Source organism: Bombus vancouverensis, chromosome 11 (genome assembly GCF_051014615.1).
Source record: "Bombus vancouverensis nearcticus chromosome 11, iyBomVanc1_principal, whole genome shotgun sequence".
In the NCBI taxonomy this organism is placed as follows: Eukaryota; Metazoa; Arthropoda; class Insecta; order Hymenoptera; family Apidae; genus Bombus; species Bombus vancouverensis.
The window spans coordinates 9257989-9274460 of NC_134921.1; the positions used below are offsets into that span (position 1 = coordinate 9257989).

The following is a 16472-nucleotide window of genomic DNA, read 5'->3' on the forward strand; positions in this document are numbered from 1 at the left end:
TGTTTCTGTTTTTGTTTTTTCTCTTCTTCTTCTTCTTCCTCTTCTTCTTCTTCTTCTTCTTCTTCTTCTTCTTCTCTGTTCCCTTTGCTTTGCCTTGTTTCGATCAGGAATCACCAAAAATCGATGGATCACCAATTACCGATAACAAGAATCACAGGTAATCGTTTTAACAATTTCTGATTTTGTGACACTGTCTCTATCGTTTTTCAAATTTCTTCGTTAGAATCATTCGACAGTGATTGGATAGAGAAATGAATTTTCGCGAAGGCCGTACTTCCACGTAAACGTCGTCCGACGGCACTGCCACCAGCTGGTTCGTTATCGGGTTTAGATTCGGCGCCCCTCTTCGACTCCTTGCACGACTACTCTTCGGCTTTCCAGCCGAAGCAACCTTTTCTTTCCTTCTTTTCCGTATTCGTTCTGGCTATCGACGTCTCTCTTCGAAGATCGAACTACGAGTTTTACGCCATCTTACAGGCGAATCGAAAAATCAGACGAGTGGATTTTCTCACATCTTACGACAGTAAATTAGAATTGTTTCAGCAATCTTCTCTATTACGAAGTTTCATCGTTGTGAAATAAATCTTAGAATGATCTTTTTATTAACGAAATTGTAACGACATATTACCTAACAGTCGTGGCAAACATCAATTGCGAACACGTTATTAATTGTTCGCTCGTACGATACGTTATCAGCATTCGTAGATAGCGAAATACGAATGTGTATTAACGATGGACAGCTTAGACGCGAATAGACGTGCAATTACATTGACGGTAATACTTTTTCAAGTCGCACGATTTCGGGGGATCGGATGAGTTCCTTATCATTTTGGTGTCACATGCGACGTTATCGATTCAGTATAAAATAAGAACGCGACATTAGTAGCGGTTGGAATTACAGTGGAATGTAATTATGAAACGACTACTACTAATTATATAAATTTCCTAACTATAGAAAAACTTAATCGCGATCGCAGCCAACCAACTCGAATTATTTCCAATATAATTCGTAATTTTATTGTATACTTAAAAACTTATAGCTAGCGATATAACGTAATGTATACATACTTCCTATATTTTATATAGTTCGATAAAAAAGAAAAGAAAAATGAAATCGCATCTGTATAGACACTAAAAGTTAACTGTATACTTAACCATTAATTACATAAGGAACTATCGTACAAAGAATAATTTCAGTTATCAGCGTGATTTATTAACGCCAAACGGATAGAGTTCTATCATGGCATTTTTCCAATTGGTTCTGAAAGCCAACAAATTGGAAAAACTGAGGCAAAGTTACGAGGATGAAAAACTGGCATCGATTGAGATTTCCAAGGGTATCGTCAAACCTGTGTATACTTTGAAGCAGCAAATTCGTCGAAGAAAAATATGGTTAGACTGGAGCTTTAAATAATCGAGAAATTTTGACTTCGTTTTTATATTAACTATGTTTGGAAAATCGAGACAGGTTTAAGAAGAAGGTTACGCATCTCTTAGACAAAATCTTTGCTATTTTAAGAGATTCTTGGATACATAAAAAGATTGTTGTAATTCGTACCGATGGAACATTGGAAAATTACATAGCAAAAAGCTTTGCAGGATTCGTTGGTGGAATATTCTTGACGTACATATTTTTCATATTTTTCGTTTTTCAATTGCATTTTAAGCTGTCGTCTGCGACGTTCCTCTGTACAATAATAGGAATAATTCTCACTCTTGGTCTTGCATTTTCTTTCCAAGTCCGGTACGCTATGATACGCATATATATTTATTATACATATAACATGTACGATATATTCTTGGTAGTTTAAATAAATAGAAAAATATTTCAGATGCGTTGTGTTTCTTCTCTTGCCGCAATTTTTCTCGAAACGCGGAAGGCAAGCTTTAATGGCGTACGCGTTTATTTTAGCTTTAACAGGACCAGTGAAGAATACTATGCACAACACCGGTGTACTTTCAGAGTCACTAGCCTGTGCGCAAGTACGTATATCGCTCTATATCATTTTACGTCATTAAATTCCCCGTTCTCGAATATCGATCGCATTCACGGTCAACTAGAAAATATCGTTTACTCTCCAGGAACAGTTAAAGGAAGCGGTAAAGACCGTCATAGATTTAGCAAAACAACCGTTTTACGCTTTGCGAGAAGCAATATCGAAAGTCATAAAGACGATCAAAGTGGTCGTAAAGAAGATTAAACAGACTCTAATTGCGATTAAAAGAGTCGTTCTTAGCATACGTAAGTAGAATTTGTGTACAATCTATTAAACGTTTTACAACCTGCATCCTTTACTTCGTATCTCATCATAGTTAGAGTTATCACTGCGGTATTCGAATGGCTGGGAAGTATCATAAGTATATGTAACAAAAAGTTGGGCACACCTTTCGACAGGTGCCAAAGCGTTTTTGAAGGAGCAGTGGCGGATTGCAAAGCAAAATTGGGTCCAATTTTTGGATTGGTTTGCAACGTAACTTACGTAGTCAGTAGTCTGTGTTACATAGTGAAGCCACTGGACTTCATTTGCATGCTTGTTTCCTATATCGCTGACAGCGTAGTTGGTGTCGTAAGGAGCAGTAAGTTATCTTGAAATAAATTTGAATTTTCCGTGTTTCTTTCCCCCGAAGACGTTTTTACAGTCGCAATTCGTAGAAATTAAGAAGTTCACGATGCACATGAAAGCGATGTTCTACGTTAAAGTTAAGTTCTCCCATTCGTTTCATTTCGAAACGAACCAAAGCAGGACGATACAAGACGTGTCCACGAGTATTACTACAGAAATACGCTCCAGAACAGACAAACTCTTTGGTTTCTTCGATTTCATGAATTTCATCACGTCCTTTTTCATGTTCTTTATCATACTCAGGTAAAGTAATGTAACTGTTACATCGATAAGAATAGTTGGATAATTATGAATTTATTCAATCGTGTAATTTCAGTACGTTCGCGAATTTCTCTAAAACAATGCCAAAAATGGAATATTCGATATAAATTGACTATACGATCTAATATTTTCAGAGTGTTACGCTATCGTTACAAATGGTTAACCAGCGAGCGTTTCGACAATCGATACATAACCGACGATCTACGTACCATCGATTTGATAAGAACACGTCAAGACAAGGAGACAGTTTTGCCACTGAATCGACGTGAACGAAATAAATACGTACCACTCTCTTCCGTCATATTAATAAAGTCCGAAAGAACAAAATTATCCAAGTCTATCATATTCTTAAGCCTAGCTACGGTCAAACTTATCACGTACATGTTGATAGATTATTGTCTTTATTGGGTACTGAACACCATACAACTTTACGGACGATTTCAAAGCAAAGTAAAATGACGAACTATTATTATTAGACTGCTGATAATTATTGCAATTACTTCATACAGTAATACGGCATTCTTTTAGGTCGAACGACCAAACATGGTAACTATTCACGTATCGGGCGATGGGTATTTAGCTGACCTTTATAAAAGTATCGTAAAAGCATTCACGCCACACGGGCAGGGAACAGAAATCGATACGATGCTTTGTCTTCCGGATCCTGTAACACCGGATTTCGATAAATACACTCAGATCCTCATTTTGATCTTTCTCTGTTGGCTGATGGCATTTTTCGAACCTTACGGTTTACGAATGAGACAGGTAGTCATGTGTCAGTATTATCCCGAGAGAGCAAAGCAGAGGGCAGCTTGGTTGTACAATTACATCATCAGGTATCCAATTTCTCCATATCCAAGGTATCTATCTGGTGAACTTATTTTAATGACAGACGGGTCGAAATCTGTTTTTTAGATTCGCCAACTTCGAATCCGAAACTTTCGAAATGCGAAATACTTATTTTCTCCTAATTTTTACTTCGAACTAGGTCAAGGGGCAATTTTTTGAAGTTTGCTAGACGCCAATTGCGCCGAAAATTTGGCCTGACCGAAGGGGAAAAAATCGAGAAAGTGACTTTGAAAGAGAAATTGTGGGCCACGTTTCCCTTATTGAACATATTTTTCCCATCGAAACAAAAAGCGTGTCTTCTGTGTGGCACAGTGGAACGTGACGAGGATCCGCATGTTAAATGTCCAACTCCTGGTTGTATTGGCCTATATTGTAAGCAATGTTTCGCGGATTTGCAGAATTTGTGCACCATTTGTCGGTCACCGATGGACTATGGTGACTTATCCGACATGAGTGAGGAGAAGTAAATTAATTAATGATAAAAATCCTGAATCGGCTAACCGGTGATCACTAACGCCCTTAAAATATTAGAGACTCTTCGGAAGATCAATTTGAAATACCAAGAAGAGCGTTGCTAAAACCTGAATTGAAATTGGAAGAAGAAGAAGATAAAATAAAGGATGAGGAAGGTAAAATGATGGGAGAAGAATACGAAGCAATGTTAGGCGAAGAATATGAAACTGAAGAGGAAGAGATGTTAGATAAAGAATATGGAGCTGAAGATGAAGAGATGTCAGGTGAAGAATATGAAGTGGAAGATGAAGAGACGATGGGTGAAGAATATGAAACTGAGGATGAAGAAATGTTAGGTGAAGAATATGGAGATGGAAAGATATTAGATACAGATTATGAAGGTGAAGAGATATTAGGAGAAAAATACGAAAATGGAAGGGTAATAGGAGGAGAAGAAGAAGAAGAAGAAGAAGAAGAAGAAGAAAGAGCAATGAAAATGATAGCAAAAAAAGAAGGAAAGATAGAAGACAAAGAACAGGTAAAAGTAAAGAACGAGAAAGAAGAAAACAAACTGAGAGCCGAGCGGGCAGAGGAAATGGAAAGAGACGTCGGTGAACAGAAGGATGATAAATCCTTGGAAGATCTGGATCAAAGTACCGAATACAGTTACAGTAAGAATTTAACGTGTAGTTGTGACAACCTCATTAAAGTGTTCTACATTAACCGTGTTAATTGTCCCAGCGTATCAAGATGAATCTCCTGAGGAAGTCGAAATCGAGAAAACGAGGAAACGATTCAAAGACGTGGAAGCACAGAAAATTCGAGACGACGTAACAATCCAAGTGCGTTTCAACGTGATACGGCAAAGTCTTTTCGACCAATATCAACTTCATTAAATGGTTTATCTTCTTGCTACTGTTTCAATATCGTTTCGTATTTAGATATTCAACCAACCGTTCGTAAAAGAATCGATCTCGGGCAGTGAATCACCAACTTCTGGCTTCGTTGTGAGGGCACGTAGAAAAGTTCATGCCAAATTAAAAAAGCGGCCGTTTACCGAGGTGAGAGATTCGGATTCATCAAGTTCGATTGCCGACACGGAATCCTGGCCGAGTGAAGATGTCGACGAAGAAGAAGTAATACACATAGAAATAGACGGCGATTCGGAAGAATTACTTCCGAAGGATAGAAGGAAACTAGGTCGTATAAATAGAATCGTCGATGCAGTTGCGAGAATTCCTTGGCTCGGTAAAGGAGAGGTATGAAACATTCTAAGCCCTCCGAATATGTTCATATTTCTGGATCATTATTCCTTGGGGAAGGATTTAACGTTTTATTGAAAGGACAGAAAGTTTGCTTAAACTTCGTTTTAAGGCACCTCAAATTTTTGATCCATCGTTTTCTAAAAAGTACTATCGAACGATATAGAGCGAAATTAAAAATTTATGCAGCTCACTCTTTTTTTAAAAACACTGGAAGATACAGAAATGAATATAGAATTTAGAGTATCCATTTTGTTGCAAAAAGAACCATTTAAAATGGAATTTAGTGGAAAATTTGATCAAAGAAAGAAATTTATCGCTTCGACAGAATGACGAGAAGACACGCAAAGGATTGCAGAGGAAACGTCCATCCCTTATGAATAAGATTGTCAGTATGCTTCACAGAAAGCAATCAATGCCAATCCGATCGTATAAAAAAGTTAGAAGGACGAAGGATTCCTCGCCCTCTTCTTCCTCCTCGTCTGACGAGGAAAACGAGAGTCTGCTAAAAGTGCAAGACGGAGACACTGATAGTCCGTCACACTTGGCTAGAAGGAGAAGTAGAAAGACAACAACGGAAGATACTTCTGATGAAACTCTAACTAGGAGGCTGTCGTATGAAAAGAATTTCCAGACGAAGCCATTACCAAGGTAATGTTGTATAAAAAATGAAAGACTATAATTATTTTTAATTTGTATCTAATTATTCAATAATAGCAAGTATTTCTTATTGTACATAATTATTTTTAACAAACGTACGATAAAACAGGCATCTGGAATCTGCTGTGAAAAACACGTCTTATTTCGAGGTAGATGAGACTAAAGACTCACGAATACGAAAATGTGTTCGCCAAGTAGAGGATATCAATAAACCGTCAGACATAAAAGTGCCTACAGGACTTAAATATAGAGACACGTGGAGCACCACAGAAAACGACGAATTAGTATTATCATATTTATACTTTAAAAAATGTGTATATAACTTTATAACTAGACTCTGGATCTTTGTGTATTTATTCGAAATTTGGTGAAAGAATTTCATAGAATAAAATTGTATAGAATATTCAAAGTACAGGTACTCGTCGTAATATTTAATAGGTGAAACAAATCTCTACCAAGCTTTCTACTCTTCTAACTATTCATATAAGAACATAAATCCGCAGTCTAGTTAACATTACAAAATACCAGAGACGATGAAAAAAAGACGATTCTTTTGCTTCTTCTAGGATCTTTGCTCTTGCACATCAGAGATCACGTTTGAGACAACTGCAGATAAAGATATTTATTCATTGGGTATGAGCACTATATCGGAACAGACAAATAGAGTTAGTCAGACTGTATCTAAAGGTAAGACAGATTACACAAAGGTGACAGAACCGTGGATCAAACAAAAGTATACGAAGGATGATTTTTCTGAGTACAAAGACTCGAAAGATTTAGAGCAAGAAAACACGGAATTAGAAGAAAACAGAAAGATAAAAAGCATAACTACGAAGAAAATAAAGGACAGAATAGAACCATCGGAAGAAATTGCGACAATTTACTCAGATACAGATAATACTTCATTATATGATCCAACAGCAGATTTAAAATTATACGGTGTTGGTCATAAATCGAGGAACCGACAAGCGACTATGGAAGAAGCTGCAGGATCTAAAATGCAATATTCGGAAGTGAAGCCAACAATCTCAGAAGGAAAACTTCTGGAAATTGATACTGGAAATAAAAACACATTTTTCGACAAGCTAATAAGAAAGACAAAGTTCGATAAAACCACCGATCTATCAGATAAAAACAAATCCATTCAAACAAAATTGCACAAACATGATAGAAGAGATAATCATATTGAGAAAGATACAAATATCGCAGACGCAAGAAAGTTTGGTGAACTTTCTAGAGAATTAAATAAGGAGAGTAGAAGACAGAAAGAAGAGCATCGTCGAAGGTAAATACCAAAATAGATAGCAAGGTAAGTACATATTAGGTTGTTTGGCGAATTTATGACGAAAGTAAACAAAGATTTAAAGGAAATTAAACATTTTATCATTTGTAACTTCGCGACTTTTCAAGCCTTTATGTCTTCAGTTTTCTTGAAAAATGATTTACCTCCACCTATAATGATAATATCTTAGGTATTAAGAATAACACGAATGATAAGAATAATAGCTTTTATAGACTTTTTATTAGGCTCTAGAGTATTTAAAAAAATTTCTTGCTTATATCTGACAAATAAGTTTGGCAAAGACCGCGATAAATAACAATGAGCTTCAACAACGTCTCATTGACGAAAAGAAATTTTTCTCTTTAATACTCTTTAGTATTCAACTAAGGGAAGCATTTTTGAACATGGCAGGTCAAAACGAAGAAAAGGCAGTGGTTCAGAAAAATCAACGTTAACCGATGACGAAGAGATTTATCCTGAGCTTAAATCACGATCAAAAAAATCACGTCGATTTGTTCCCGAAACTGCTGAAAAAGGAAGCGAAGCGGAAGAATTGAAACCACACGAAAATGAATACTTTGCTGGTGAATCTCGATCGCGAAGTTATGGACCAGATATTTGTAAGAACTGTGCTTCCGATCATCCAGAGATGGCGAAACGAAAATTTGAAATGCCTATGGTAAAAAGATACTTGCCTATGTATCAGAGTCCAGGACTGATCGAAGAATTGAAAAGGCATGATCGAATGAGATTAATTCAAGAGAGAGAAATTAGAAGACGGAGAAGTGGAAGTTCTCATCGATCTTCAGATGCGGAAGATCGAAAGGTCGATCGTTCTCCTGCACCTGATTCATCGGTAAGTAAACAAGTTTCCCAGGAGAAGTGTAATACTCTTTGAAAGTGGACAACAAAATTATTTACTCAAGATATATAATGTTGTCAAAAGGGACAAATTCTAGGGAACTATGATCAAATATTACTTTTTTTATTTTCCATTCTTATCGCATAAAATCCCTTGCCGACGGTTTTGATACTCTAACAACACAAAAATGATTCATGTCGTTACATTTTTGAAGTACATATACTATATGAGACAGAGTATCGCTTTAGTTAAAAAGATAATTATTTCGCTTTAAGTTTAAACCGAAAGAAAAGGATGGCAGACTTGCTTATCAAGAGTCGCAAGCTTATAAAAATGTCTTACGCGAATTTCAAACAAGGGCTGGACGTCAAGAAGTTCGTAAGAAACCTAGAAATAGGATACCGTTAATATGCTTGTCTGAAAAGGCAGACAAAAGCAAAGAAGTGGAGCAACTGTATCCACGTGAAAGACAGGCCCGACAAAAGCCGAATGTGATGAAGAAATTCGCTCATAAAATGGTAGCACCATTCAAGGTAACTTGAAATGTGAATTAATAATTGCAACAACTGGCATATATGTCTCTTAATCATCATTTTAGCCGCCTAAATATAAGAAACACAAATGCAAAACGCACAGAGGAGACGTAAAGTTTGAAGAAATGGAAATTATGTATGATTGCTTATGTGACGCACAAGTTTTAAGCGAGGCATCTTCTACTTGTAGTTGCGTTAAAAAGACGCATAAATCTGGTACTTTAACATCCGCCGATGAAACAAGTGATAATAACGAGTCAATCCAATAAAAGGGTAAAAATAATATCTTCAAACGTGTGTTACAAAGTTTTGGAATCTGATTCCTGATAGTATAATCTCGAGACACCGTTAGTTATCGGATCTTATACGAAATTTATCATAGGAGAAATAAATAGTTTGTTAAGTATGTTAAAGGTTGGATTGCGGATTTTTATGCTGCGAAATTATTTAAATGCCTGAAAATGTACAGAATGCATATAATATGTAAGCATATAGGAATTATCCAAAGTTTTGTCAGTAATCAAACTAATAGCGTTCCCCTTTTGAATTAGAAAGAGAAAATATATAGTTTAGAAACCCTAAGTGCATTAAACCATTATTTCTTAATCACACCGTATTATTAAAGATTTCGCACGCTCTGTACAAATTCTTTCCAAGTAATATCAATTCTCCGAATTGATCGTCATTCGCTATCAGTATTTCAAGATATATAAATATTCGCTCATCTCTCTATCATTTGAAAATGACGATACTTTAATCGTATTTACATACGACACACTTCATAATCATAGCTCCGATGGACGCAAAAATACTTTCGATTGTTTCAAATTTTCTATCCTATTAAAATGTATAACCTTTAATAGAACTGTCGAGTAAAAAAAGAATTAACAATTATCTATCCGAGAGATGAAATAAAATTATTGTTTTCCAACATATAAACGAATTTCGGCTATGTCGAAGAAAACGTATAAGTTTCTTCAAAATCGAAGAAGAATATATCTGGAAGACGACGTAAGATTTGACAAAGACAAACGTAAAAGAAAGAAGTAGAAAAAAGATATAATTAACAAATTCAATCGCAGACAAACGGATTCAAAGCCAGGTATTTTGGAAATAGAGGACGATATGTCTCTCCCGGAACAAAATTCAGAAAAACTTCCAAAAAGTGGCGATCGAAATGTAATTGATCCACCTCACGGTGTAAAAGCAAGCGTTTCCCCTCCATTTTCGCCAAATGTGTCAGTACCTAGAACTTTACCTGCAACACACCTTGAACGCCAGAAGGTATCCCATACCAAAGACAGAAATATCTTACGAACAACTGAAGAGGACAGAAAGAATAAAAACATTTGGAAGGATAAAATCAAGAATGAAGCGAAGAATGAAATCAAAGGCGAAATCGAGGATGAAGTCAAAGATGAAATAAAAAGTGATGAAAAGGTACTTTTGGATGAAAACGAATTTTGCGATCTGATAACTTGCACGAAAGAAAAATCTGAAAATGTAGATTTGGGTGCAAATGGAATTTGCGACTCGATGACTTGCACGAAAGAAAAATTTCAGAAAGTAGACAAATATAGAGAAGTAGATTTGGATTCGAACAGAGATTGCATTTGTTCTGAAACTTGTGACAATTTTTCAGAAACACGCACGAAGCATGATAGAGAAGACAAGATCTCTCCTACGAAATTAACAGAAATAATCAATAGCTCGATCAAAGAAGCGATGCAGAATATCGTGAAGCAATGTAAAATGGTATTTAAGATGCAAGTATCCAGGATACTTCAATTTTCTACCACATTTTTATTGTCAGTGTACGCGCAAACAAAATGAAGGAAATAATTATTTTAATGTATTATGTGTTTTGCGTTTTAAAAAGCAGAAAGAAGAAAAAGATGCCGATAAGAAGCCAAAAGAAGAAGCTAACTTTGATAAAGTTTGCTACGTAGATAAGGAAGGAATTTTAGTAAAAATGAAGCACGAGCATCGACCACGTACCACTCGGAATAGTTCAACGATAGAACGATTACGTAAAAATAACGAGCAGTTCGATAATCGTTTAAAATCGAATCGTCTTCGAGAAAAATATAATAGTGCACGCACGAATATTAGAAAATTACACGAGGAAAAAGGAAAACGTCAGAGTAAAAAAGATAACGCGTTCGAAGAAGTAAAGAAAAAGAAGCACTCAAGATCATTAAACAATGTAAAAACTGATAATCGTAGGATGACTGGAAACGTGAACATTTATATCTGTTCGGAAGCCAGCGAAAATATCCAAGTAATTCTACTTTTTATTCGTCTATAGCATTTCATTTAAAAAAAATTGTCCACTTACTATTTTATTTGTTAGGCAACTAATAAACAAGACAAATCTCAATCATGCACGGAATCATGTTCAGAAACGACGACGGAACAGTCAAAAGTTTCGTCGAGCAAACTTGTCACTTCAATTCGGAACAAGCGCAGAAAATTTCAAGAACAGGATTCGATCGATCTTCTTGTAAAAAGTGAAGAAAGTAACGATGACAGCACTACCTATAGTTCAGGTCCATACGGAGACTCCAAAAACACGCTAAAAGTAGAAAGCTGTAATTTTATCGACGTCTATGACAACCTTGACAAAGATGTCCGTGTAAGCACTGACTCTATTTTGACCGAATGTGGATGCAAGGACATCGACAATAGCGATACTCTCATGACAATTGATAAGTCAGACTTGTCGTTTGAAAAATCGAAATTTGTTATATGCGACAAAATAGAGAAACCTTGCTCCACGATTTATACAACGAAGACTTTGACAGACTCGGAGAGCGACGGATGGTCATCGAAATCGATTTGCAGCAGTCGAAATACAGATGTATGTGTTTCATCCGACGCTTGGTCAGTAAAGCCTAATTTAAATTATCGTATTAACGATAGCGAACATTGTACATTGCCTATAAAAACTCGTGAAAGTATGTGTAAATATCGTAAAAGAGATCAAGGACTAATTGATAGGTCTAATCTGCGATGCAGTTGTAAGAGCAGAAGACCTTACTCTAAGACAGTAAACAAAGAATCATGGATGACTTGTAATTGTATAAGAGAGGAAGAAGAAGACGTATGCGTCGATGTGAAAACTATCGAAAAGTTTGAAGAGCCGACTGTAAAAGAGAAAGAAACAACAACTATTTGTCATAAACCTTCGGAAGATTTAAAAGAAACGACGACGTTTATACCATGCCCAAAATATTCTGTGGATTTACAGGAACGTATAGACAAATTAAAGGAAGAGCCTGCTGAAGATGTGGAGGTCATGGAAAAAGAAAAGGATACGAAAGAGTTGCCCGAGGAAGAAAAGTTACCTACTGAACCAGAAAAAAGCAAGGAATCGGAAGAAACTCCACCCGACATGCCAAAGTTTGTCCCATCAAGAACGATAAGACCTGAAGTAATTGTACTTAAACAGTTGTTGAAACAACCTATACAACCGAAACCTGTAGGAATTATTGATATTTTGCCAATTCCTATTATGAAAACAGATATTTTGGAACAATCGACGAAAGGTACGGTAGATTCAAAACCAGAAACCCATGTACCGCCGACTATTTCTAAAAAATACAAGTTGCGTAAGGAATATAGCAAAATTGAACCAAAGCAACCAGCAATTGAAGAGAAACGAAAGTTGTTTCAGAAAAAAGATGAAGAAATATTGAAAGAGGAATCAGCGGAAAAAAAGTTGGAAGACGAAACGTTAGAAGAGAAAGGCAACGGCAAAGCTAAAGATATGAGAAAAGCTGAAAAGAGAACATTAGAAGAAAAAGACGACAGCAAAATTAAAGATACGAAGACATCGGAAGAGAGGGAGTTAAAGAAAGAAGACGATAGCAAAATTATAGATACGAAAAAAGCAGAGGAGAGAGGATTAAAGAAAGAAGATGACAGAAAAATTAAAGATATGAAAAAAGCAGAGGGGAGGGAATTAAAGAAAGAAGACGATAGAAAAATTGAAGATACGAAAAAAGCAGAGGAGAGAGAGTTAAAGAAAGAAGACGACAGCAAAATTAAAGATACGAAAAGAACAGAAGAAAGAGAGTTAAAGAAAGAAGACGACAGCAAAATTAAAGATAAGAAAAAAGCAGAGGAGAGAGAGTTAAAGAAAGAAGACGACAGCAAAATTAAAGATAAGAAAAAAGCAGAGGAGAGAAAGTTAAAGAAAGAAGACGACAGCAAAATTAAAGATACGAAAAGAGCAGAGGAGAGAGAGTTAGAGAAAGAAGGCGACAGCGAAAGTAAAGACACGAAAATCATCCAACAAATATTGGGACCATCGCTTCTTTTCAAAGGCTTAAAAATGATTACAGGTAGAACAGAACATCCAGAACCAAAGCCTGAAGAATTTGTGGAACCTGCATCGCCTGATGTTATTATCGATAAAACTGTTAAAATTCCTGAAATAGAAACTAGCGAATTTCCAGAGAAATCTAAAGACGATACAAAAGGGGAGGAAAAATCTATTCCCTCTAAATTGTTCACATATATACCGAAAAAAATACCTATACCGACAAAAATACCTATACCGACAAAAATACCTATACCGATGAAAATACCTATGCTGAAGAAAATACTTATATCGAAGAAAAATGATAAACCTGAATCGAGTACAGATAATTCAAAAAAGCAATCTGTAAACGAGGAAAATAGAAATAACAATAAAAATCCGAATATAGCTAATTCAAGGAAACCGCCTGTATACGAAGAAAATAAAAAGAACAATAAAAGCAATCCTGTTTCTAATCCTTCGCAATCCACCAAAGGAGAAATAAAAAATAATGCAGAACATAAAATAAATTCTAATGTCAGCAAAAAAAGTCCAAATAAATCAAATTTATTAATTGTTACTAATAGCAAAAATCCGCCTGTTTCGCCAATTCAAAATGTCGGTATTGAATTAGGAAACCAAGGAAATCCTAAAAACGATAAAAAAATATCTGAAACTCAAGATGTGCCTAAAAATCGCGAAATTCATGAATCGTTGACGAAGCCACAGCTTGAGAAGGGAATCGACGTTGAAGAAGAAAAAGGACTTGAACCGCAGATTACTAAAACTCAAGAAGACAAGTCAGGTGAAAAAATGAATGTTATTGTGCATTCTGAAAAAGAATCTATCGCGGTATCTACGCAACCTGACAAATTCGACTCTCGTATGATATGTACAAACACAAACCCAAGTTATACAAAGCATACGGGTGTTACCGATTATATTGCAACCGAAAAAAACACATGCAATTGTTATTATTTACCGATGCGTCCATACAATAACGAACCTATGAATTATCCTAAAAGTTGCTTAAAAAAGGAAAGATCGTGTTATCATACTATTTCTCAAGAAAGTAATCGTGCGATTCCATACCGCGATAAAAAACCCTGGGAGGAGTGTAGTTGTAGAAGAATAATTCCTTGCAACAATTTTTGTAGATCACGGAACGAATGCAGGTAAATATATTAACAAAAATATGAATTTGCAAGAACATCCGGAATCTATTCACCTCGGTCAGTATCTCATCGACAATTAAACTTAATTACAATTAAACAGTTGTAGATTGATGGTAAACTGCGTAAACTGTTACAAACCTCAAAATAAATGCAACTGTAAATTAATTTACGAACGGAAGAGCAGTAGTGGGTACATGAAATCGATGTTTTGTCTTTATTGCGATAAACCTCGCGACAAATGCACCTGTATGGCGATAGCACGAAAATGTTCGTACTGTGAACTGCCCATAGATATGTGCACGTGTAAGGAGCAGAAAACAATTTGCGATGGAAGACCGGTCCTGACCGAGTCTAATAACGATCGCACTATGTACGTCACTGCGTGGAAGCCTAGAGAAGAAGTACGACGTTACTTTTCTAGGAATTTAACCGATCTTAAAACCGATTCCATCAATGAATGCTGTTGCTGCGAGAAACTTAAGCAGCATAACTCCGATGACCTTCCTTATCAACGATTGAGCGTTTTTTCTGACGTGATGGATGAATTGCAGCAAAAAATAATCGAATCTACGTGTTGTGCACGATGTCAAAAAGTTCCTTGCTGTTGTAATGTTAATATAGAGAGGGATGAGAGAAGAGAAGATAGGAAGATAAAGTATTGTATCAGGTAGGATGTTTTTACTACTTTGATTAACCCATTAATAGTGTAAATCACAAGAAATTCGGTCAGGCAATCATTAGATGACTCATAATTTACAATATTATTTTAATAATGCGTACTATAAGTACATTATAAATGAAAATCACACGGACAAAAGGACAATTTTAAAATTTAATATATCGTCAATGACCGCCGCGTCAAAACTATTTTTCTACTTGATTCTGAGATCTTGAGAAGAAAATACAATTATTTCCTAAATCGTACATTTCCAATTCTTCCTCATTTTATTACCCTGACAAAGGGTTAAAATAAGAAAGACATTCCGAAAATATCATATTAAGAAACTATTCGTTGCAGCCCTAAAACACGACGGAAGATTATCGCCGTATGTATGGAAAAAGCGAAAAATAAATCATTGAATAATTGCAAATATGAGTCTAATCACGCAAAGAGCGACAAACAGAAAAAAGTATTAGTAGCCCTTTGTTGTGTTTGCAAAGCAACACCCTGTAGATGCAAGAGATCTAAATCCAGTCAGAAAAAGCTGAAAGCGAAATGTTATTATTGTAAAAATTCACCGTGCATGTAAGTATCGATAGAAAGAAAGAAAAGAGGAAAACGGAAGAAGTGTGGAAATTTCACGTTAATGGAAACAACTTCTTTCGCTAATTGCCCCGAACGTAGATCTGGTACTTCCAGTTGTTGATTTTTTATTACATTCTTTACTACAGCTGCATTGCGGCCAGAGAGCGCAACAAGTCGAGGCCATGCAGGTGCACTGATTCACCTTGCCGTACGAAAGAGAAGGAAAGCACATCGTATGGAAAAACATCTACGAAACCGAAGAACAATGACGAAAAGACAATTTGCGTGCACTAATGTGACACCTGTCGTTACTTGACTTACAATTTGGAATACAAAGTCAATTGGAGCAAACTACCACTCAGGATTTTTAAACAAAAGCCAACAAACGATTTACATTTTTCGAAATTTTCGAAAATGAACCCCTTCTTCATAATCTTCGATAATATCTTTATACATAACAAAATTTATTTGAATTACATTATTAAGAGCGTTCTACGAACAACGGTTCAAACGATTCTGCTGCATTCGCATTGCATTTTACTAAATCATTCCCTCTTATGTGTATATATATATATATATATATATATATATATATATATATATCCATAATCATAAAAAAAAGCAAGGTAACTCTGTTTTAGTTACGAAAGAACATTTGACATATTGCAAAACGCTCTAATTACGCAGCAATAGTTCACATATTAACGGAACGAATATTTCATTTTGTAAATTTTAACGGATATAACGATATAACAACATAGTTGCCTTTTTATGTAACATATGTAAAATAAAAATTAAAATCAAAGATATTAAATATTAATAAATATTTGTGTATGTCACAGACGCGTTAAGGCAAAAATGAATGAACGTATTAAATATTCGTGATGTAATTTAAATATAAAATAAATTTGAATCGATTAAGCTTCCTTTCTAATCTTGCATCTTTCTACAAAAAAAAAATT

The 16472-nt window shown here is 35.5% G+C and overlaps 3 protein-coding genes across 3 annotated transcripts; all 3 read left to right on the forward strand.

Annotated features, from left to right (window-relative positions):
* Window positions 1-390: 390 nt before the first annotated feature.
* On the forward strand, window positions 391-5458 carry LOC117162050 (DC-STAMP domain-containing protein 2-like). The gene is made up of 12 exons (XM_076622897.1): window positions 391-1392; window positions 1469-1744; window positions 1833-1983; window positions 2083-2242; window positions 2314-2577; window positions 2654-2867; window positions 3020-3335; window positions 3414-3745; window positions 3874-4198; window positions 4258-4858; window positions 4929-5029; window positions 5129-5458. The coding sequence occupies exons 1-12, from the start codon at window positions 1241-1243 to the stop codon at window positions 5450-5452; spliced, it is 3216 nt and encodes a 1071-aa protein (XP_076479012.1). The 5' UTR covers window positions 391-1240; the 3' UTR covers window positions 5453-5458.
* A 17-nt stretch (window positions 5459-5475) lies between these two features.
* LOC143303357 (uncharacterized) lies at window positions 5476-9582 on the forward strand. The gene is made up of 6 exons (XM_076622784.1): window positions 5476-6100; window positions 6219-6393; window positions 6676-7394; window positions 7803-8247; window positions 8529-8786; window positions 8852-9582. The coding sequence occupies exons 1-6, from the start codon at window positions 5826-5828 to the stop codon at window positions 9053-9055; spliced, it is 2076 nt and encodes a 691-aa protein (XP_076478899.1). The 5' UTR covers window positions 5476-5825; the 3' UTR covers window positions 9056-9582.
* A 325-nt stretch (window positions 9583-9907) lies between these two features.
* On the forward strand, window positions 9908-16467 carry LOC117162019 (uncharacterized). Its single transcript, XM_033343830.2, has 5 exons — window positions 9908-11067; window positions 11140-14264; window positions 14365-14931; window positions 15283-15510; window positions 15657-16467. The coding sequence occupies exons 1-5, from the start codon at window positions 10759-10761 to the stop codon at window positions 15802-15804; spliced, it is 4377 nt and encodes a 1458-aa protein (XP_033199721.2). The 5' UTR covers window positions 9908-10758; the 3' UTR covers window positions 15805-16467.
* Window positions 16468-16472: the final 5 nt, after the last annotated feature.